At 42.5% G+C, this 21,956-nt stretch overlaps 2 protein-coding genes across 4 annotated transcripts in view; one reads left to right on the top strand and one right to left on the bottom strand.

The window, feature by feature from the left end:
* Positions 1–3,603: 3,603 nt before the first annotated feature.
* On the top strand, positions 3,604–12,123 carry ccnl1a (cyclin L1a). 3 transcript variants are annotated; one of them, XM_030107848.1, is made up of 10 exons: positions 3,604–3,913; positions 4,160–4,234; positions 5,273–5,382; positions 7,184–7,304; positions 7,437–7,501; positions 9,590–9,689; positions 9,814–9,918; positions 10,030–10,283; positions 10,372–10,470; positions 10,550–12,123. In XM_030107848.1, exons 1-10 carry the CDS (start codon positions 3,665–3,667, stop codon positions 11,043–11,045), a joined length of 1,674 nt encoding a protein of 557 aa, XP_029963708.1. In that variant the 5' UTR covers positions 3,604–3,664; the 3' UTR covers positions 11,046–12,123. The 3 variants fall into 3 exon arrangements, 2 of the variants coding, with proteins under 2 accessions (XP_029963708.1, XP_029963709.1); XR_003932770.1 differs by lacking the exons at positions 10,030–10,283; positions 10,372–10,470; positions 10,550–12,123 and adding an exon at positions 7,951–7,964 and having other exon boundaries at positions 9,814–9,832; XM_030107849.1 differs by lacking the exons at positions 9,590–9,689; positions 9,814–9,918; positions 10,030–10,283; positions 10,372–10,470; positions 10,550–12,123 and adding an exon at positions 7,951–9,589.
* A 3,816-nt stretch (positions 12,124–15,939) lies between these two features.
* The window catches only part of veph1 (ventricular zone expressed PH domain-containing 1), an 80,891-nt gene continuing 74,874 nt past the window's right edge, over positions 15,940–21,956 (bottom strand). The window contains exons 13-15 of the mRNA XM_030107847.1: positions 19,547–19,683; positions 16,530–16,583; positions 15,940–16,437 (exon numbers count right to left, since the gene is read on the bottom strand). Of these exons, the coding sequence (XP_029963707.1) occupies positions 16,255–16,437; positions 16,530–16,583; positions 19,547–19,683 (374 nt within the window). The 3' untranslated portion in view covers positions 15,940–16,254. The remainder of the gene's footprint in view (positions 16,438–16,529; positions 16,584–19,546; positions 19,684–21,956) is intronic.

Raw genomic sequence — 21,956 nt, 5'->3', positions numbered from 1 at the left:
GATAAAAATAAACATTTTATCTCATTTTTATTTGTACACATACCTACTTTCTCTTGGTGATAGATTAAAAAAAAGAGTAAAACAGCTACATTTCTCTTGAAAAAGAGGAAAATTTATCAAATGAATGAAGTGGCTCAAACCACTATAGATTTTTTAACTGTATTATCTTCATGTTTAACATGTTTCATGGCTCCAGATTAATTTAATTTGGTTGAAAAAGGCAAAGATGGCCAGGCTACATCTAGACCACTGGTCTAGACGTAGCCGTCTTCAGTCAGCTGGGATCTTCTCCAGCCCAACTATTAAAAAACATCCTACTATAGTCAAGCTGTGTGGTTCTTAGAACATAACTCCTTTTCTTCTTTCTCTTACTAAAATCTTTATTTTATAGCAAAGCTTTTCATTTCATTTTAGTTGAAGGCCAGGGTCAGAAACACCACACCAGGTGACACATCAGCTCATGATGGATATATTTCTGTAATTTAGAGTTGCTGGAGTCATTTCCAGCTGAATATGGGTGAAGGCAGAGTACACAGTGAACCAGTCCATCATAGAGACAGTCACACATGCACTCATATTCACCCCTGCTTACAATTTTAGAGTCACTTATCAACCTCAAATATGTGTTGCTTTGGACTACAGCTGGAGAAGAGCTGCAGATTGAAATAACAAGCAAACTCTGCACAAAAATCCTGAACATCACCTCGGTCGCCTCCAACGTTGTGATATAAGTCTCTTTATAAGATACTCTGCTGCAGAAACATAACATAACCATCCATTTCCATGGGAACTTGTGAAAGCTACAGGGCGTCGGTACAGAGAAAAGACTGAAGTAGACACTCGTTACACTTCTACATGATTACAGCTTTTGCCTCCAAAGTGCCCAAAAATAAATAACTGCAGCCAAATCAAACTGTGCGCCGGGCCTGAGGCAATAATTTGCCGGTGGGCTCCTACTTAACTCACCGTCTCCTGTGTCTGAGAGTTTCTGTGGCAAATGGCCTCATGTTAGCTGTGTGTCAAAACCGAAAACCAACTTACTTACTTTATTGATTACTAACACAAATTGTATATGTTACTCTGTGTTGTGCTCTTAACTCTCATTTCATCAATGATATATTATAGAGTGACTCAGCTGTGACTGGTGTCATTAACATGACAAACAACAGTGAAGTGTAACGCTGCTGATGATCATCAGCACTAATAGAAAGTCTTTCATGCAATCAGATTCTTTTGTTGAAACGAATTGCCATGAGGACCTAATTACAACCTATAATGACCATACTGTTAATTTTAACAATGTTTTGGTATATTGATCCTTGCATATGACTTTAAACATGTGGATAGATACACATATATAGAAATAGTAGTTACAATAAAAAAAAAGATAATACAGGAGATGGAGGATGATTTGGAAAAATTCATTGTATTTTGACAGGCACACAGGAAAAACAGAGGATTTCCTTGGTGGATTGAGCAACAGTTGATCTCAATTTTGTTAAAAATAATATATTTCTAAAAAAAATTTGCATGTTGAATAGTTTTGATAAATTACTGCTCTGCATCAGTAAAGTTCTCTTGTTTCATATTGTTGTTCTGCATTCAGACCAGACAGATCAGGAGTGATGAAAGGATCACAACAACATTCTGTGAAAACATTTATTGCAAAGGGGGTCACACTTAAGGTCTGTGACCCAAAAGCCGGGACACTAGAGTCCAATCTGGCTGACATGGTGAATATGCAAGTTGTGAAAATTACAAAGGAAACTTTTGCTGTAGCCTTTGCTCAATCAGTGATGCTGATTGATTAAATCATCATCAATCAGTGATGATGATACCCTTCTCATCAAAGCCACATTATCAGAGTGAATTTGCATGCTGTAAAATGCTGCAAATAGAAGACTTGTTTTTGGGAACATTTTAAAATTCCTCTTATTTTTCTTTGGATTAAAGGAGTTTTAATGAGCATTTAAGGTCATGATGGAGAGTTTGATGGTAAAGAGAGTGAAATCGGGCTGAGATGGTGCTGTTGAATATATTTGAGAGATGATGGCTTGTAGACGAAAGGATGGGGTGGTAGGGAAGGGGAGAACAAGAGAGCCGTGATGAGGTTCATGGATGCAGTGATGGAGGACATAAGAGTGCATAGGATGATCACAGGGAGCACATGATGATCTTCAGGTGAAACTCCAATTCCAATGTAAATTCACTGGCAGCCTTATGACCCTGTTTCCTCTTCATCAGTCAGTATAACATGCAACAAGGAGATGAGGCTCTGGTCCAAGATTCGCATAAACTTTACGTAAAGATGCACCTAAAAGATGTGTGTACGTCTGACATGCTGGCAATAAAGAATCCTTCATTTTGCTTTGACTTTACAAATTCTTTCATTAAAAGAACGAACATTTTATTTGATGTAGATACAGATTGTTCATGGACATTTGATACAGGTTGACTGTTCTCACTTTGATGACATTGCCTCACTTGAAGGATCACAAACCTCCACTAGTGATACTCTGGTTTCCTCTGCTGTCCATTCATAGTTACTGCAAAGCTTCTGTCTGAGAACTTCCTACAATCTGAGCTGTGAGGGTCAGATTGTGTGAGAATGGACACAGTGTTCCTAGGACAAAACAGCAAGCGGGAAGCTTTGAATTGATGAAATTAAGTTCATGACTTGTCCAGTATTGTTTTCACTCTCATCCGAGATTACTGTATATTTAGACAAGTAAACGAGATACACTCCTTTCACAAAGTTAATAGAGCAAACAAACTGGAATTTCACTATAAAGTATGTTGAAATGTCTGTCTGTCTGTCTGTCTTTCTTTCTTTCTTTCTTTCTTTCTTTCTTTCTTTCTTTCTTTCTTTCTTTCTTTCTTTCTTTCTTCATTCTTTCTTTCTTGTTGGCGGAATGATATGTACTCGCGCCAGTGGTGAGAAGTCCGGAGTTTCCTGTAAAATACGTCACAGAAACCTTTGGCGGCGAGTCGCTTCCGCGTGCTGCGTTCGGGAAATGTCGGCAACGTTATGAATAACATTTGCCGTTATGTAACAACTTGTATAAAAACATCAGCGATAAACATGTATACCAAATATGCATCAATCGAGCATAACGAAACATCCACTGGTCAAAGCCATTGGTTTATAACAAAGATATATCAGTCTAGAAATATCAAGTCCCAGAATTTTTTGAATGCAACATTTAACATGACTTTTGTTGGCCAACACGTGTAATTGGATTTACTTAAAAAAGAAGAAAAAGATGTAGGAGTTTATGGAATGGTTTATGAAATAATCATCCAGATTTAATCTTTCGTGTCTCCAAATGTTCATTAAGAAGAAATGTTGCTCTTTACACATATCCCAGAAAATATGTAGTTTTATATTTAAAGTGTCCACAACCGCTTGGGAAACAAAACAACTGGAAAGTATATATAGATCATTGTAAAAAAAATGCATTTTTTTTTTTTTTTTTTTAGGATTTGGAAAAAAAAACAAAAGAAAAAAAAACAAATTGGCGTTGTTATTCTGCTCAACACGGGGAACTATTTCACAGTCGCGGATGTGCACCCTGACGTCACGTTTTTAGTCGCGTGCCGCGCTCCATTGACGCTGTTGAGGCTGAGCCGCCGCTGCTGGTGACCGCCTAGTGTTCCTGTTAATATGGCTGCCGGTCAAGTCTCCGCATCTGCTACCAACGCTCCCACCACCACCAACAACGATGGCATCCTTATTGGCGACAAGGTTTACTCGGAGGTTTCCCTCACCATCGACAACTCGCTCATCCCGGAGGAGCGGCTCTCCCCGACGCCGTCGATGCTCGACGGCCTCGACCTGAACACGGAGACCGACCTTCGCATCCTCGGCTGTGAATTGATCCAGTCGGCGGGTATTCTTCTCCGGTTGCCTCAGGTAAACCTTCAGTAGGAGTCATTAGCTCTGAAATGCTGCCATGAAGTATCGCTTTCCGAGTAGAAACGGGAGACTGTGTGGTTTTTTAGCCTCCTTCTCCCGCGGCCTGGCAGTTAGCTTTATGCTAATGTCAGCTCTTTGACGCTGGCGTGGTGGAGTTAAAATGGCGGCGGTCTATTGTGCAAGGTTAGGCCGGCTTACTCTGTACGAAGCACACATGTTGTGGTTTTATTTTCCTTCCTTCAGGTGGCGATGGCGACGGGTCAGGTGCTTTTCCACCGCTTTTTCTACTCCAAATCGTTCGTCAAGCACAGCTTTGAGGTAAGTTGGAGCCTGGAATCAGATTAGCACAACGCCACAGTTACGTTGGTGGAAGCCATGTTGTCAACAGGAATCAATCTGTATCGATGCGAGACAGGAAATGTCTCCTATTTACCAACTTTACCACCTATTATCATTGTCGTTGTGAATCAAAGTAGAATTTATCTGTAATTCGTAGATTTCAAGTCCTAACATCAGAAATAATAGCAATTCGTGGTCATTTGATCGTCCTTGCGCCTCGATCTGTGAGATATTAACTTATTTATCAAGCATATCTAATCGTAGTTATACATACACTTTATCTATTGGGAAGGCTGTTTGACTATAACCCCAGAGGACCTCTGTCCTGCTTGTTATGGATGTCTTTTGTGACTATATTATCAACAAGTTAATGATAAAGCTCACTGAGGAGCATGTAGAGACCTAAAACATACAGGACATTGTTCAGTTAGTATCACAAATAGGTTTCTTTTCACTATACCAGTCATATTATAATGTAGGACCCACAAGTTACATTTAATCCTGTCCAAAACACAACTATTACATATTAAGGCACTTGGTGGCTCATTTTGCAATAAACCTGTAATATCTGGGGATAAGAAAGAATGAGCATGCTTTCTTCTCAGATTTTTATGATTGTGGTGTTATAAATAATATTTCACTGTAAAAGGTACAGATTAATTTAAGACCATTTGAAACTCTAGGTGAGTCTTGACTTGTAACAGGTTGTGGCTCAAGTGCTAACCACAGTAAATCTTTAAAAGCACAAACTCGGTTTACTAAAGTCAATTAACTGCAGCTTTGGGGAGAGTTCCACTTTGTAACTGTGGTCCAAACGGACTCACTAAACTGATAAAACACTCATACTTTATAGATGTAAAAGCCAAATGCCTTCTGTCTATTAAAAGAAATCATCAGTCATCCACTGTTTGTGGAGACTTTACCGAGCTGTGCTCGTCGCATGTGGCTTCTATTCTGGTTGCGTGTCCTCAGAAAACTCTCCCTTCCAACTTTGCACTCCCATCATTTTGTTCCCAGATTGTTGCTATGGCCTGCATCAACTTGGCATCCAAGATTGAAGAAGCACCGCGACGAATACGAGACGTCATCAACGTTTTTCATCACCTGAGACAGATCAGAGTTAAAAAGTAAGTATCAGCCTTCAATAAATCACCCTGATAGACTGTTACACTGTTTGTTACATGAAACATGTTGCCACTGTATTATGTTTCTTACACAATGTTGTATGATTGTTTTGTTTTTACTTTTTTTGTTGTTGTGAAAGTGCTCTTCTGTTTATCCATGTACTCTAAACCATTTTAAAACTTTCCAGTTTTCAGAAGTGTAATTGGCTACCCTAAACACCAGTGTGATTACAATGAATTTGATATCTCAACAAAGTCACTTCACAAACTGAAGTGCATAATGAGACTTGTAAGACAATGCACATTTACTTTGTGCCTTTGTCCTACTAGAAATTTGTTCATGTCCTTATTTTAGACCTTGGTATTAACTTGGACTCTCTTTTCCCTTGCAACCAACTAACAGCGACCAGCTACATTTACCAAACCCTGGGTGATGTGGAATGGTACGTAAGATGAAGCAGTCGGCATGACAACCATGATGCGAGGGGGTCGCTCTGCTCCCCCAGGCCCACCCCACCCCCGACCTGTGGGAGACTCCCGTGGTCTGAGCCACCGCGGGGCACTGGGATCGGGGATGACAGGTTGGCCGAAGGTCCTTGGCCCCCCGGGGCCCCTTGAGGACTCCTGTGGTTCAGTCTTAAGCTTTGGGTATCTAACTGTCCGTCAGTCTGTGGACCATTGGGTAACGTAGTCTTCTTCTCTGACTGCTCCTCACCATGCATTTTGACTGTGCTGCAAGAGCAAAACCTCATTCACCAGTTGTAACCCATGGCTTTTAAAGAAATGTCCCTGTAAAGACAACGAAGAGGTTACCTGTCCATCCGAGCTGTCAGTGCATGAACATTAGTTGCAGTAAATTACATGCTGGTAATGTGAGTTGGTGTTGTCTGCCTTTAGCTGCGCTGTACTTATGAAAGGAAGTTTTCTTTGATGTTAATGTGAGATTGTAAGATTTGCACATCATGATAGAGATTATTTGACTTTTGCAATGCATGTGGTTTGTCGCATGATATTCACCTTTTTGTTTCTACAAAAAAGCTTCGGGTTTTAAAGCTCAGGTTTGGGTTGGATTTGGTCAGATTGCTAGTTTGACTACTGACAATGACAAATCCATATTCAGATTCTCCACATTAGTCATGACTAGTGATGATTAATGTTGTGATCATGATTTATAGTTGTAAGATTTACCCAGGAGACGACTTGTCAACAGATTCAGATTGAAAGGCATTTAAATCAATCGGGATTTGGTAGACAAATTTTGTTTAGAATTTTTTTTCAGATTACTTTTTATAGTTTCTCAGCTTCTGTATATTTTTGAAGCGTTCTGTTATCTGTGTGTTTTGGGTGGTATTGTCATTATTGGCACACAGATGTTTCTGTTGTACCCTTTTCTCTCCTGTATACATAAACTTGTTTGTTCAGCTAAAGAACTGTGAGCTGTGGTTTGAGATTTGACTGTGATTTGCTGCCAGAGGAGGTGAAAGAGTGTCATGGAGGTTTGCATGGTTGGGTGTTTTTAAGGCTTGAAGACTTAAATGTGTGTGTCTCAGTAACATTGAAGGATATTTCTTTGAAAGTTGTGGCACAGGGTGTTTGAGGTGGAGGGCCGTCGTCAGATCCCAGCAGATCAGCAGAACCACAGGAGTCCACAAACCCCGACAAAGTGTCAGGCATGCAAGCAGTTGCTTTTAGTTGGTTGAACCTGGGAAAAAAGAGTGGAGGATGACTGAAGGGCACTTTCTTCTTTACGTCTCTTTACAATAAGAGGGAACAACATCATATTTTCGTTCCTTTACAAAACCAGGACTCCAAGTTCATTGATACTTGATCAGAACTACATAAATACCAAAAACCAAGTCATCAAAGCGGAACGGCGCATCCTGAAGGAGCTGGGCTTCTGTGTTCATGTGAAGCATCCACACAAGGTGAGCTGAATCTCAACTATTACCTTTGTTGAACCTTGAAATTCCAACCCAAACTGTTACTTTCTCATTTCTCTGGAGAGGAGTGAGCGGGTTTGTGACTGTATATTTCATGTTGTAAATGTCCGATTCCAGATCATCGTCATGTACCTTCAAGTCCTGGACTGTGAAAAGAACCAGACTCTGGTCCAGACGGCCTGGTAAGTTCCCTTGCTGTTCTGCACTCACCATCCCCCTTCAGCAGCAACCCGTGTCATGTCTGCAAGAAGTGCCACCAGACCTGGGTTGTAGATGAAGTTGAGCGAATTTCAAATGGCGCCTTTTCCAGTGAGCACTTGATTGATCTCATTTCATAACGGAAAAAAAACCCTGAGTCATATTCAAGTGCCCTCCAATTTGAAACGCATTCAACCAACCATTTTACCCAGGTCTGACAGAGACATCCCCTCACTCCATTTGAACCCTCCCACATCCTTTTTTTTTTTTTTTTTTTTTTTTTCCTTCCCGATGGAGCAATTTAATTGCAAACCCGCTACTTGTCTCACTCTCTTGTCTGCCCTTACATGGCTTGCTTTAAAGTCTGTTTTGATTTGAAGTGCCCAGGGAACTTGGTTTAACTTTGTCCTTTCTCTCTACTCTTTGATTAAAGGGTAGTCCATGCTGGTAAGTCACATAAAGAGCCTCTGAACTCTGCCTCCTCCAACCACATGACCTCAGGAAGCTCCCCCCATTGGCTGGCTGGCCCACTCCTGACAGCCAATCCCAATGCCGAGATTCTCTGACGGGGGCGAGCGGGCCTTTTCCAACAGCCAGCATCGCCTTGTTTTCTCTTGGGTGTCCAAAAGGATTTGTATTTTTTTGGTCTTGCTACAAACTGTAATTCCTGATTTTGTGGTAGATTCCACTTTTTGTAGTTTACTTACATTTACCAATGAAGTAAACTTAGCCAGAACACTTCATTTTTTTTTTTGTTCCAACAGTTTGATTAAGTAAAATACTGTCTTGTCCCCAACTGACGTGGTGTTCAGACATGTGTCTCTTACAGGCTGATCCAGTTCTCAGGTTTTGCCTCCAAGGACCTGTCTCACCCACACAGCAGTCAGAACGCACCGTTCGTATATATGTAGTAGCGATAACGGGTCGGGATTCGTCGAGGGCAGAGTAGGCTGGGAGTTTTCTGGCTGTGGCGGGTTTTCAGACCTGCAAACCTCCACTGAAGTGAAAATGTAAATATTGATATGAATGTGAATGGATTGACACAGTCTGTGAGGCGTTACCAGTCTGTAAAGGACGTGTGGTTGCTCTGAGAGAAGTTGCTATATTTTGTTTGAGTGATTCCAGTGTTGAGTTTCATTTGGAAGATTTTACCATCACACTGTTTTTTTTTTTTTTTTTTTTTGGTCCTGATATCTTCTGTGTGTCTTAATAACAGAGATTCACGCCACACTGAATCCCATTCTGGCTGTTGTGTCTTCTAACACTCCCCGGTGGTTAATCTAATTTATGGGTCCTCTTTGACTCCCTCATTTAACACGTCTGTGTGGGAGCGCAGGGGTTTCACTCAGAGCCAGAGTCAGGACTTTAACGTACAGAAAGTCTCTGATACGTTTGGGAACTCCTTTGGCCGACACAGTCTGTCTTCTTACATCGGTCTGTTTTGACCTGTAGCCCCAGAAGATGGTGAATTTTCTCGCACAGCAGAAACTTGAAAAACAAGGGATTTTTAAAGTTTGACTCATTTAAATGCATCACCACTAATTTAAATTAGTTGCTGCATGCCGCCATACATGTTCTTCGTCCATGCATCTTCCAGATCTACCGATCTGCAAGCTGTGTTCTAGTCGTTTTCGTGCATGTCCCTCAACTAAAGGCATGTGTCGTCGTGTCAGTCGTCGTCGGGTCTAAACTAGTCACCGTTGAGTCTCAGTGTGGTCAGATGGTCTCAGCAGGTCATCAGTAGACTTGGTTCTCTGTGTTCATTCTTTATCTGTGACCAGCAGCGGTCCTGTGGATGCCCCCCCGAGAGAGAGAGAGAGAAACGGACAAAGTTAAACACAATAACGAAAATACATTTCACTTAACTCTTAGTTTGGACGTCAGGGCCGAATGTAGCAAAATACATTAAGAGACAAACCACAGATGTTTGGTTTGGAAGTTTTCTGGCCCTTGTCCAGACTTGGCAGTCTAAAAACTTGCAGATTGGCCGTAGGTGTTTTATGATTGAGTTAGTGAGACCTTGTGTGGAGAAGATGCTATGTTTTTGTTTGTCTTTTCTTTTCTGTTTATAGGAACTACATGAACGATACCCTGAGGACAAACGTCTTTGTGCGTTTCCAAGCGGAGACAATTGCCTGTGCCTGCATATACCTGGCTGCCCGCGCTCTACAGGTGAGCTTTTCTTTTCTTTCTTTCTTTTTTCTTTTTTAACCTAACATGTTTGGTTTGTTTCTCAGCTGTAGCCAATTAAAATCACCTCCAGCTTTGCTCACTTAAATCTTGTGCCTGTTCCTAGATTCCTTTGCCATCCAGACCTCATTGGTACCTGCTGTTCGGAGCCACTGAAGAGGAGATTAAAGAGATCTGCATCACCACCCTCAAACTCTACACAAGGAAGAAGGTATCGCTCCCGTGGCGAGATCAGGACGGCCTGAGATCACAGAGACGTTAACTGTTGACGCCGCTGCAGTGAAGGCAGACACTCATTGTGCTCTTTGTTTTGTGTTCCCAGCCTAATTATGAGCAGCTGGAGAAGGAGGTGGAGCGGAGGAAGGTGTTTCTGGCGGAGGCGAAATTGAAGGCGAAAGGCCTGAACCCCGACGGGACCCCTGCTCTTTCCACCCTGGGGGGCTTCTCTCCTGCTTCGAAGCCCTGCTCTCCAAACGTGGTCAAAGTGGAGGAGAAGTCTCCAAACCCCCAGACCCTCAAGCCGGTGAAGAAGGAGCCGGATAACCGCGCCCAGATGAACAAAAGTCCTCATAACGGGTGAGTGGCGCTTCCTGTTCAGACCGGGCTTCTTCAGTAATCAGCGATTCTCTCAAATCTGATCACTCTTTTCTTTCTCTCCGCGAAGGTTACGGAAGGAGGTGAAGATTGGGAGGACCAGCAGAAGCGGGAGTCGTTCCCGCTCAAGAACACGTTCCCGATCGAGGTCGCGTTCTCCCCGCAGACAGTAAGTTAGTCGGACGCAGCGTCAGAATGGGAAGTTTGCAACATTTGAGGTTGTTGACCGTCCGTCTCTCGTCCCACAGCTACAACAGCAGACGCAGTCGCTCAGGGACCTACAGCTCTCGCTCACGTTCTCGCTCCCACAGTCGCAGTCTGTCGCCTCGACGGCACCCGCCCTCCCCCCTCCTCCCCCACCTCAAGTCCAAATCCAGCCACCACGGCAACAGCGACTCCAAGCTGAGCGGTCGCCACAGCAACAGCGGAGGCGGCGGCGGTGGCGGCGGCGGGTCGGGGCACAAGAGGAAGCGTTCGCGCTCTCGCTCGCGGTCCCGCACGCCGGTCAAGGTAGACCGCGAGCGCGACAGGGAGAGGGAGCGAGAGCGGGACCGGGACCGCGGCTCCTTCGAACTCTCGTCAAAGAAACACAAGCACGAGCGCGGCGGCGGCGGCCACCGGGGAGACCGCAGGGAGAGGGAGAGGTCCCGCTCCTACGACCGGGAGCGCGAGAGGGAGCGCAGCCACAAGAGCAAACACCACGGCAGCAGCGGACACTCAGGACACGGACGCCACCGGCGCTGAGGCGCACATACATATATACACACACACACACACACACGGCAGAGCAGAGCAGCCGTGGGGCTGACCGTCACTGAAACGTCTCCAGTATATGCAAAACTATCAAGATGGATCTTCTCTGAACGCTGCGTTGAAAACAGGCTGCGAGCACGAGCCGCTCTGTTCTGTCAGAGCCAGCTGGGATCGCACCTCCCCAAACCAAGCGAAGTACAACTTCTGTGAAAGTAAACCAAATGTTCAGCGTCGCGTCAGATTGTTTTGTTGATTCCGCTCGTCTGATGCATCTGACAGGCGTTTGCTTGGTTTCTGGGATTTTTTTCCAGCCTCGTGCAGCTTGTAGCTCTGTGCCTGGGTTTCTCACGTGCATCCTAAAACCGGGCTTTCAAATCAGCAATGTTGTCTTCGCAGTTAACTTAAAACTGCCGAAATCTTTCGCCGAGCTCCCACACGCACAGTGCGAGTTGCGCAGACTGATCATCCTCTATGCATCTGAGTAACCCAGACCGCCAAAGAACGAGCCCGTTTCCACCCGGTCAGACACAATCAGTCCCGAGCAGAGACGTCAGCCCCGAGCGGCGCCCTCCTGTCCCAAAATGTTCCACCAACACTTTCTACATCCACCTACCATCTAGCCTACCCTTGTGTTCTTGGTTTTACATGTAAAGTTCTGGACTCTGGGGGAAAAGAAACTTATTTACAGTGTAAAGATGGCCTGCTATCCGCTGAGACGTTGTGAATGCTTTGATTTATAAAAGCTAAAGTGCTCAGTGGAAGGATTGAATGAGTAAATGTAAAATAAAAGTTGTTCAGGAAAGATGTGTATGTTTGCACATTATTACAGCAAGTGTTTTTTTTGTTTTGTTTTTTTTTTTTTTTTGACATATGTATGTACAAATGCTAAAGCTGTGTTTTGTACAGTTTTGGAGAGGAGCAGACCGCTTAAGGCTTTTTTTTTTTTTTTTCAGGGAGATGCAGACGATTCAAAAAACATTTTAGGGTTAATTTGTTACACTGGTTTTTAGTCTGCACGTGTTCATGTCAAATTTTTATTCAGTAATAAAAGAGTTACACCACTGAACTCTGCTTCTATTTGTCTTGAAAATTAGGATGAGTAAAATAAAAATTGATCATAGATAAATGTTGAATTATGTTTAGGTCTTGGTTCAATCTAGAATATAAAACAAATTTACCTGGAGTTCAGTTGTGACATTAAAGGAGCAGATATTACAGCCCATAACTTATTAAAGCACCGGATGGCGCTGTGGAGCTTGTTCAAAGTGACAGACTCCACTGTTTCACACTAGATGAAACTTCACTCTGGTTCAGCGCAGAAATAAGGATGTCATGATTTTGTAACTTCTTCCGGTCTCATGGGGCCAATTTGAAGACTTTTGTTCCCGGAAACATGAGCACATAAGTGTTGGGTTTGCATACAACCCAGGGCCAAATATATCTTTAAAGATGTGTCAGATGTAGCGCCATCCAGTGGTGAGTTTGGAAAATACAGGCAACATCAACTCATTCATCCTGTATGAGATTATGCCACATACTGAGGAACTGTAGACATCACCAGGTGTCAGACTCGTGAGGACACACACAGGTGAGATCATTTAGAGTAACTAATGGTTGAAGAGGTTTTGCGGTATTTTGATTTGTTCAATCACATCATTCTGAGTTGAGCGTGGGAGAGAGACGCAGACTGCAGGATCTGAGACAAACGCACACAGGAAGTGATGTTTGCATCGATGCAGTTCACATAATATGGAATAAGTTCACTGATCCTCTTTGTCTGTGTGTGTGTGTGTGTGTTAGTTTACACAGAGTGGTATGCATCTTTAAACAGGTGTCTCAGTGTAGATTATATTAGGGTTTAATGCAATGATCTGCAGAAGAGTCAGACATACTGAATGCTAATGCTGCTGTCTGTGTTTGTGAGTGACAGATCGCTGCTGCTGCAGGCAGGACTCAGAGGACCCAACTTAACAGATGAGCTAAATGAGGACATAATTAATTATATTACTTTACACAATGTATACTGGTAATTGTGACTGTAGTTGGTTTTTTTTTTACACCAAAACTAAACCCAGAGAAGGAGAACAAAGTCAGATTTGAATGATTCCAATGATTTATTGTACAATTCTATCAGAAAAAAGGGACGAGGAGGCGGACATGCGAAAGGTGCAACAGGAAAACATTACAGTTCAGAACAAGGCAGGTGGAATCGTCAATACAGCATTTGTTTGTAGTTTGAACTCAGAGTAATATTAAAATAGAAGGAGAAGAGTCACGCGGGCTTTGGAGAAATGATTAAATCCTCACATTCACACATGTAAAAATAAATATTGACCTCATTTCACAAATCAAGTGTTTCAATAAAGGAAACGAAAACTGATTCTTTACACAAGGCTGATTTTTATGTTTGTATACATTCAGATATTGTAAAACTTCTATCAATCATGTTCACAGGCTTCTGATTGTTGAAATCCACAGCAGAGTCGGCTCCTCAACACTGCACATAATCTCATTGTGCTTCCAAACTAACAACTTACTACTGAAATAGATAGATAGATAGATAGATAGATAGATAGATAGATAGATAAACCATTCTGACATTCACATTATCAGACATTCACTTCAGTAAAAAAATCAATACTTTGCTCGGAAAAGATTTTAAACTCAGCTTCACGGTACTCACAGCGTACAGAAAGTGCATTTTACGTAAGTGGAACAGTATTTCAAGATTATATTCGTATATTAAATACACACAAACAGTATGGAAATTTGAGTTTGGTCCATTATTTCATTGCTGCAGCACAGAAATAATCCACCAAAACATACATTTCTTTGCTCGAGCTTGGAGTTTGTTACTGTAGCAGTGTTTTCCATCGCACAATGAGCTGAGTGTGAGTTGTTTACCTTTTTGTTTCTATGCTCTCACCCAGTGAAGTGATTATATCTTTTTTACTATATTTGATTGCTGATGTTCTACAATTCTTTCAGATGTAATCTTGATAATATCTTACCTACAACTTCACAATCATATCTGACAGATGTCTATGCATATTTGATTGAGTTTATAGTGCATTAATATATACCTGTGGATCATTTTGAATTTCATCACACATAGACAAACATGTACATATATTTATTTGAGGCGTCATGAAGACCAGTGTTAATAAGTTTAGCTCAGTTACAGATAAAAAAAAAAAAAAATTATCTGGATTTTCAGTGTCGGGAGTAGCTGATCCCAAAGCTCATCAGTCTAAAATGATATTTTCCAACATCTGAGCAGTCATATGTTAAATCGAGGACAGTGGAAACGTGATATTTGCAATTAGGTGAAAATAAAAAAAGCTCTAGACATCATGATCTGCTATCAGTTGAAAGATTTGGAAAACATCTGTGTATCTAATATAAGACAAAAAATATATACTAAATATATATACTGAAACTACAACTAAAAATCCAGCATCATGTGAGCCTAAAAACGTCAAGTAGAAATTGAGATGTTTTCACGCTGGACGTAAACACACGGTGGGAAACCCCCCTCGCTTTACAGCCAGCTGTGGATGTAGGTCAAAAAACTAAAGCGGGAGGAAGGGAGGGACCAAAATGTGATTAAGAGGCACAATGTAAATAAAATAATGTGCGAGCAGCGGTGCTGTGTCGGGGGAGCAGATGACTTAAAGTACAAACAGTGGTCACTCAGCCCAGCGGGAAGTCCACAGCTGATGGGAGTTTCGTCGTCGAGCCGATCTGAGAAGACAATCTGCCTGCCTGGTGACAAAGCGAGACCACCTTCAGGCTTTTTAAAACCCATCGAAACCAAAACCACTGAGTGCAGTGGGCAGACACACAAACACACCTCAGATCTGGCTCCAGATAAACATGGAAATCAGACATCGCACACACTAATGGATTTGCTACGGCCCGTTCTGGTGCAGGCGCTTCAGGTCTTAACCGGGTCCAGATCTTTAGTTTACCGGTGAGGATCACCAAGATGCCGTAGTGCCCTACACATGCTGAACGGTTAAACGCCACAAAACGCAGGCTTTCAGATTCTAGAGAAAAAACAAGGGGGCTGACCTTTGTTCTCTGTCCAAACAAAACCTTTCAGTGACTCATCCTAAATCAGCCAAACTGGCAGAGTTTCCAAATCCACAAGGAAACCACTAATTTACTTCAATGTTTTCTTAGAACTCTGTGGTCCAAACTTTGCTATTAGGCAACTAGTTGTACTGACATTGTTCCTCGTAAAACATCCGAGAAAACTGCTGCAGACGTTTCTCATTTGGTAGAAGCCAGAAATAGCTCCATCCATACAGGACAGAAATCTGACCAGCGCCTCGCTTCACCAGCCGCTTCAGCACCAACAGAAAGAGGAGAGAGGACGCTTATGTTAGAAATGAAAAGACAATATGAAGCAAATCACTTGATAGAAAAGACACATTCGACGAAATATTTACATTCGTATATTCACATCGTGTGTTTAAAAGAAGAGGTTGATGTTTCAGGAGCGTCGATTTTAACTTCCAAATCTAGACGCACATGTTGGAAATGTTGTGCTCCTTCTCCTGGCAGGTGAGTGAGTGAGTGTGTATCAGGAAATTGTTCAACCATTCGTTTTAACCCAGTGAATTTGCCCTCTTTCTCTCAAACACACACACACAGACAGATCTTGAGTGATCGATGTCCTTCTTCCCACCTGCTGTCCATCAGCCTGGTCTTCGTCTCGGCTGCTCATGAGACGAGCCGTTCACTCTCATTATTGCTACGAGTCCTTCTGAGGTCTGCAGCTCCATTACTGCTGGATGCTACTCTGGGCTGAAAGCACATCTCGCTCATCAGGCATCATTAAATCCTGAACGTGTGTGCAGATGCTGGTTTTTTGAACGGGTTTTGGTCCAGTCAGAAGGATATCAGCTTCAATCTCTTCACACTTTTCCTCCATAACAGTTTTTTTTTTTTTCAACAACTGGTTGATTGTAGAAATACTGCATAACGAGTGTTTTTGATTGTTTAAAGTGGCATTTTAATACCGTTAAGACAGAAAATAGAAACCACTGAATACAGGTGCTACTGAGATGCTACTGGCAGTGTGTGTTTTGTGTTTTATGGGTCAGTTTTCCTCCTCGCGGTGACCTGCTGTGACGTTTCCTCTCCTCGTCGGCTCAGGCGTTTGTCGGTGAGGACAAGCTGAACGTTGCCCTTTTCACAGGTAGGTGGTGGCCTCTCGGTTCTCGCGCTCTCTGGCCTGAGCCACGGCCACGTTGATGCACTGCAGCCACTCCTCGGCGTGTTTCTCATCCTGAGCTTTCAGCACGTACGTCTTGCTGTCGGTGAAGATCTCGAAGGCTCGCGGCAAACCCCGATCCCGCCGCTTCCTGGCCACCACCTGCGGAAAAAGGCAGGGAGGATGAAGAACCCGGATCTCAACCTGCTGTTGCTGTCAGAGTGGAGACTGTTTTAAGGTCAGATGACACTCACCTTGACACTCTGCACCTTGCTCAGCTCGATGGGGATGTCGTCCAGCTCGTCCTTCTGTGGAGAAGAACAGCAGCGATTGAAGCACAGTTCTGGGCAGCTTAACTTTAGAAACGCGGATTTCTCAGTGGCGGTCGAGTATGTGTTAGAAACAATCCATTTCTGGGACCAACAATTATCCTCTGTTGTTCATTCTGCGGGGCAGGAAATGAAACCCCCAGCTCTGCAGTGCGAAAGTTCTGTGTAAACCTGAATCTGAATCTGAATCTGGGAGAGCGGGGAGCCGCAGTTATGTGCCTCATCCTCCGACCCCATTACTAATATGGCTTTAACCACATAAACAAAGGCAGCTGAAAGAGCAGTGGCAAATGGCCACAGTGTTTCTGTGTGTGTGTGTGTGTGTGTGTGTGTGTGTGTGTGTGTGTGTGTGTGTGTGTGTGAGATTCAGGTATTTCCACACCACATGGTGAGGACGTGTCCTCGTGAGAACTAAATCAGGTCCTCATGATATCGATGATTCCAGTCCATGGTTTTAATGTTGTGGCAGGATGGAGCAAGTAATGCTTGTATTCAGTGACAGTATTTGTTATGAGAGTTTCTATCAGTGAAACTTACAGTAAACAAACACACGTGTGTCTGCTTGTCCTGATGTTTTCATGACAGCTGGGACTTTTGGAAGTAGCCAGTTGCGAAAGTCCCATTTTTTGGTTTCATTAAAGGTGTAATGGACGATTTTCTCGAAAAAGTTGAAGCCAAACGTTTGTTACTCGCTTTTTGAAAAACGCGCATGCGCCAGACCATCCTACCTGCTCTGCTGCTCCTACGAGCGCGCTTGACGGCGTGACGCAAGCATTTCTTCAGCGGGATTGACATGTCGAAGGACCAATAGTTGACACTCGCATCACGCCATTCATTGGCTAAAACATCGTCCATTATACCTTTATCTCTATAAGTATCACAGAAGAAGTCAGAATTCTAATATTTACGCACCTTAAATTCCTTTACCATAAATAAAACATCCCACTTTTGTTTAGGGAAGATAAGACTGACAGTATTGAGGATACTTGTTTCGCTTTCTTGAAAACGACAGATTCCCATTTAATCAAAACTGTACCATCATTTACTGGGCCTGTCTCCCTCCGACTACATTAAGCTTAGTTTCAAACATCTAGAAAGTGTGGTATTCCGAAAACATATGTTGCTTGGTAATTTGTGTTGTGCACTTATATTTTCACCCTGAACAACAGGAATTTTTGTGATTTTTGTGAGGCATTAACAGCAGCATGATCACCTTTGGCTGCTCACCAGAAGCATATGTATGTTTGGTTTGACTGTCACTTCAGGTAATATTTGACAGATCAGCTCGTAGACACGGCGACCCTGATGTCAGAGGTTACAGCGCTGCATAAACAACCGTGACCAAACATTTTTCACTGCAATAGATTATGTAATGCAAGCCGGTTTCAGGTGTCTTAACAGTGAATTAAATGGAACCCGAAAGCTTCCCTGAAGGCTGAAAAATTAATAGTCAGCAGATTGGAACAGCAATAACCCGAAAGAAATGATGACTCCAATAGATGGCAAAAAAATAAATAACTGGAATAAGATGTTTATATGATCTCAGTGGTTCTAAATACTGGTCGCGGGGAATCACTGCTTTGAATATTTCAGAGGTCTTCCTGCTCCAACACATCTGATAGCGATCGGTTCATTTGAATCAGGTGTGCTGGAACAGGAGGACCGCAGAAACACGGAGGGCACAGCGTTCCCACGACCATCAAACCAGCTATTGTAGTGAAAAAATGCAAACAGACTAAAACTCCATTGTGTTTTATCAGATTCTTGATGCTTCATTCATCTCTCTGAATCTCAACATGAATGTTTGCCAAAGAGAAGTTCAGTCCTGCATGTAGTTTAGCGGTATTCACTTTGGGACAGACTGCAGGGGGGATAGAAACCACAATATAGACACAAATCTGCTTTTTTCTTCTCCTTTTGTTGCGATGTTTTATCGATCAGAGGGAGGCTTGTGGAAACGTTTGAGCTTTGCCGTTCGGTCTGATGCAAACAAAACATGTTTGGCTTATAATCTTTTACTCCAGAGGAAAAAAAAATCTCTTTCACAACATACCAACCACCTCCAGAGTCCTGCTGGCACAGATAGACGGAGCTTGGAGAACAAAGACACTAAACCTTCCCAATCTGTGGCTGCGGTAGAATCCATTACCATCTGGATAGCAACACAAAGACTATTGTTTGGAGTTCTTTGGAAAAAAAAAAAGGAGCTCTCACCACTATTTCTGCATCTTGGCTACATGTTTGTCTTTTTTAAGTTCTGGAGAGCCGACTGTGTATACATGACATGGCTGAACGACCCGGAGCGTGATCAATCTGCCGTTTGCTGCCACATTAATCCTAATTATAGTAGTTTAAACTATCAGGGAAGAGATCTGGCCAGCTCGGTTCACAGACTTTTTCAGAACCATTGCTAAAACAGTTTTTTTCTGTTATGCCACTTTGGTGTTTTTGGTGAAGCAATTCTTCTTCTTTTGTTAGATGAGAAATTGTTGAGCTTTTCTGGAAAAGAAAAACTGCTGGCCACCTTCGCCGAAATGAGACCAAACAGTGTTTTGTCTCTTTAGCACATCGTGTGCGAGCTGCCGCCTCCTCTGCTGTTTGCTACCAGTGCGTAATATCTGCTCCAAGTTACTGCGGGTGGCAGTGACTCACGCTGTGGCCTTGGGCGTCCCTCAGGAGTCCCCGCCACAGCCAAAGCGTGCTACGGTCGGATTCAGGGAACACTCCCGAGGGAGCACTGATCGTACCACGACAAGGGATTTCCACTGTCTCAAGCAGAATTTCATCACGATTTAAAAGACACAGGACTTGGAAAAGAGAAGTGCAGATTTGTCTGAGTCAGAGTTGATGGACAACATGTGCCTGTTTGGTTGTGTGTAAGTGTGTGTGTGTGTGTGTGTGTGTGTGTGAGAGAGGAGGCCTCGTCTTCAAGGCCTACGTACTGATTTGCCTCTCCGGAAGAGGAGCTGGTTTCCTGCCAAAGTGAAGTAACGGGTTTTCCAGCGCTTGATGAACTTCCAGCGGACCTGCTTCTCCTTCAGCTTCCCCTCGATCAGAGGCTGTCCCTCCTGGTTCACCACTGAAGGTTCACACAAACACAACAAGGGAGGGAGAGAGGAGGGTTCAAATTAGAGGTTGTTTACTAAAGAACTCCATAAAACGTTAAAGAACACCCTCAGAGTAATGAGGAACCTAATGGCCTCCTGGGTAGTTTCAGTCTGATCCGCAGCAGAGTAATGAAAAACAATAGCTGTCTGTTCGCAGACTGAAAAAAAATATATCACAATCCCAATATATATCCAGATTCCATCTTTATTTTAGAAGCAGTGGATGGATTTGATATTGGAAGCAGGCGCTGCTGTTGGTCGACAGGAGAGGGGAATTCCCTCAATAGAAGGGAGGGACAATAAAACCAAAGAAAGCTTTTCTACTGGAAAAAGTAAATACCTTCAATTTCAGAATGAGTCACTGATATAAGTCATAGATTCAACAGTAAAAATAAGTATTCTTTCTTAGGTTGAGAGAATGCGATTCATAGTGCTGTGGCATTGAGTTTCATTCGTTTTCAGCTGTTGAACTTTATTTTTGCTGTACATTTGCATGTATTGCCATACAAAAATGTTGCACAAAGACAGCATCAACATGTGTTAAAACACGTCGGTGAATGCGTACATGCGTAGAGCCGGGCAGCTCATGTCCTCCTCATATAACCATGGTTATTCTCCAAATAAAACTGACACACATTTCGCATCAGAAGCACGACACACAGCCACCCCACCGATCAAACACTCACATCATTAACCAGCCAAACATCCCCATAAAGTTTAGCTGAGTTATTTCCTCTGCTTTTATTTCCATCCTTTGGAGCTGCTTTTTGCACGACTGTGCCTGATTGGAAACAAATGTGATCTCATTCATTCACAATGAGTCCCAGTGACTTGTTAAGTTAAGATTACCCAGGGCTTTTTTGTCTCACTGTTTTTGTCCCGCAGATGAGTTCAGATCGGTCTCAGGACTTTTGTGTGTGTATTTTTGTACATGGGAGTGAACAGCATCTTTTGTTATGCCTTAAAAAAAAAAACGTCATACATGAATTTTCCATATCCACAGCAGTAACAATGACTACACACTCTAGTGAGGGCTATTAATTCAAGGTTAGATGTTTTTGGCATGCTCACATTAGTAGTCAGTAAACCTGAACTTCAGATGTTGATGATCGAACAGAGTAACTCTTTGTATCCACAATGCTGAGTCAAGCTGTCCAGAGATTGCTGCAGTCCAATCAGTTTGTGGGTGTGTGTGTGTGTGTGTGTGTGCTGCACCGATGACTCAGAGATGCCCGTCACCAAAAACAAACTGTTAAAGGTCATCAGACACATTTATCAGGAGAACACAGAGAGGAAAGAAGATCTCCTTGGCTGCTGTCCCGGTTCACGTTATTGTAAATGAAATATTTTTAGTTTCTTGAAATCGGTCAGACGACGTTTGACAACATTTTGAAGAGTTTATTTGATGGTGTGAAATCTTCTGATTGTATGTTTTGACACTTTAAAGATTACACGGTGAATTCATTCAAAACAGATTATTAGTTGAAATGGTAACAATAATAAAAGTCAGTCCAAAGCATTACTCAGTGGTAAATATGCTCTGCACGACTGATTCCTGCTTCAGGGATATCAAGTGATGAGGGACATAAGAAAAAAAAAAAAAGTGTTTTTTGTGTGTTGTTCCACATTTTATGAATGAAGAAAGAAAAGTACTTAATTTGTGTAAAAAATAAAAAAATAAAAAAACAGTCTGAGTAAGAAAGTCCTTCCAGCCCAAATTTTCAGAAAATACAAGAGAAGAAAAATACCAAATACAGTCAAAAGCAGTCAATGTGAAGCCAGTACGTAATGTACAGGTGGACAGAACAGTCAACCTTTGAAGGGTAAGTTCAGTCTGTTTAGTGTCAAAATACATTTACACATCAAAACAGCTTTTGAATAAAAACTCAGCATATGGTAAAACAGACAGCATCAAAACGTAGTTTTAGTGCATCCAAAAGATGCGATAAAACGTATGAAGATCAAACATCTCTAGTCCACAGCTCCCACAGTGACAGGTTTCCACCGTAAGTTCTGAAGCGAAGGCCTGTTTTTTTTTTGTTTAAAATGATGCACATCTGGAAACTGGGGCCCCCTGTTGGCTGTGGTAAATATGACAGGAGCAAAGGAGAACAACAGAACGACAAACATACATGACTATTTGAAAAAAAGCACTTTTCAAGTGCTGTTAACTGTATTTAATAACATCAGAACTTCTCCCTGAGCACTTTTGGAGAATGAACCCAGCATTACCCTGACAGTGAAA

This window comes from Salarias fasciatus, chromosome 14, assembly GCF_902148845.1.
Source record: "Salarias fasciatus chromosome 14, fSalaFa1.1, whole genome shotgun sequence".
Lineage (NCBI taxonomy): Eukaryota > Metazoa > Chordata > Actinopteri > Blenniiformes > Blenniidae > Salarias > Salarias fasciatus.
Note: the sequence above shows the minus strand (reverse complement) of the source record. Positions and strands in the feature narration are given on the sequence as shown.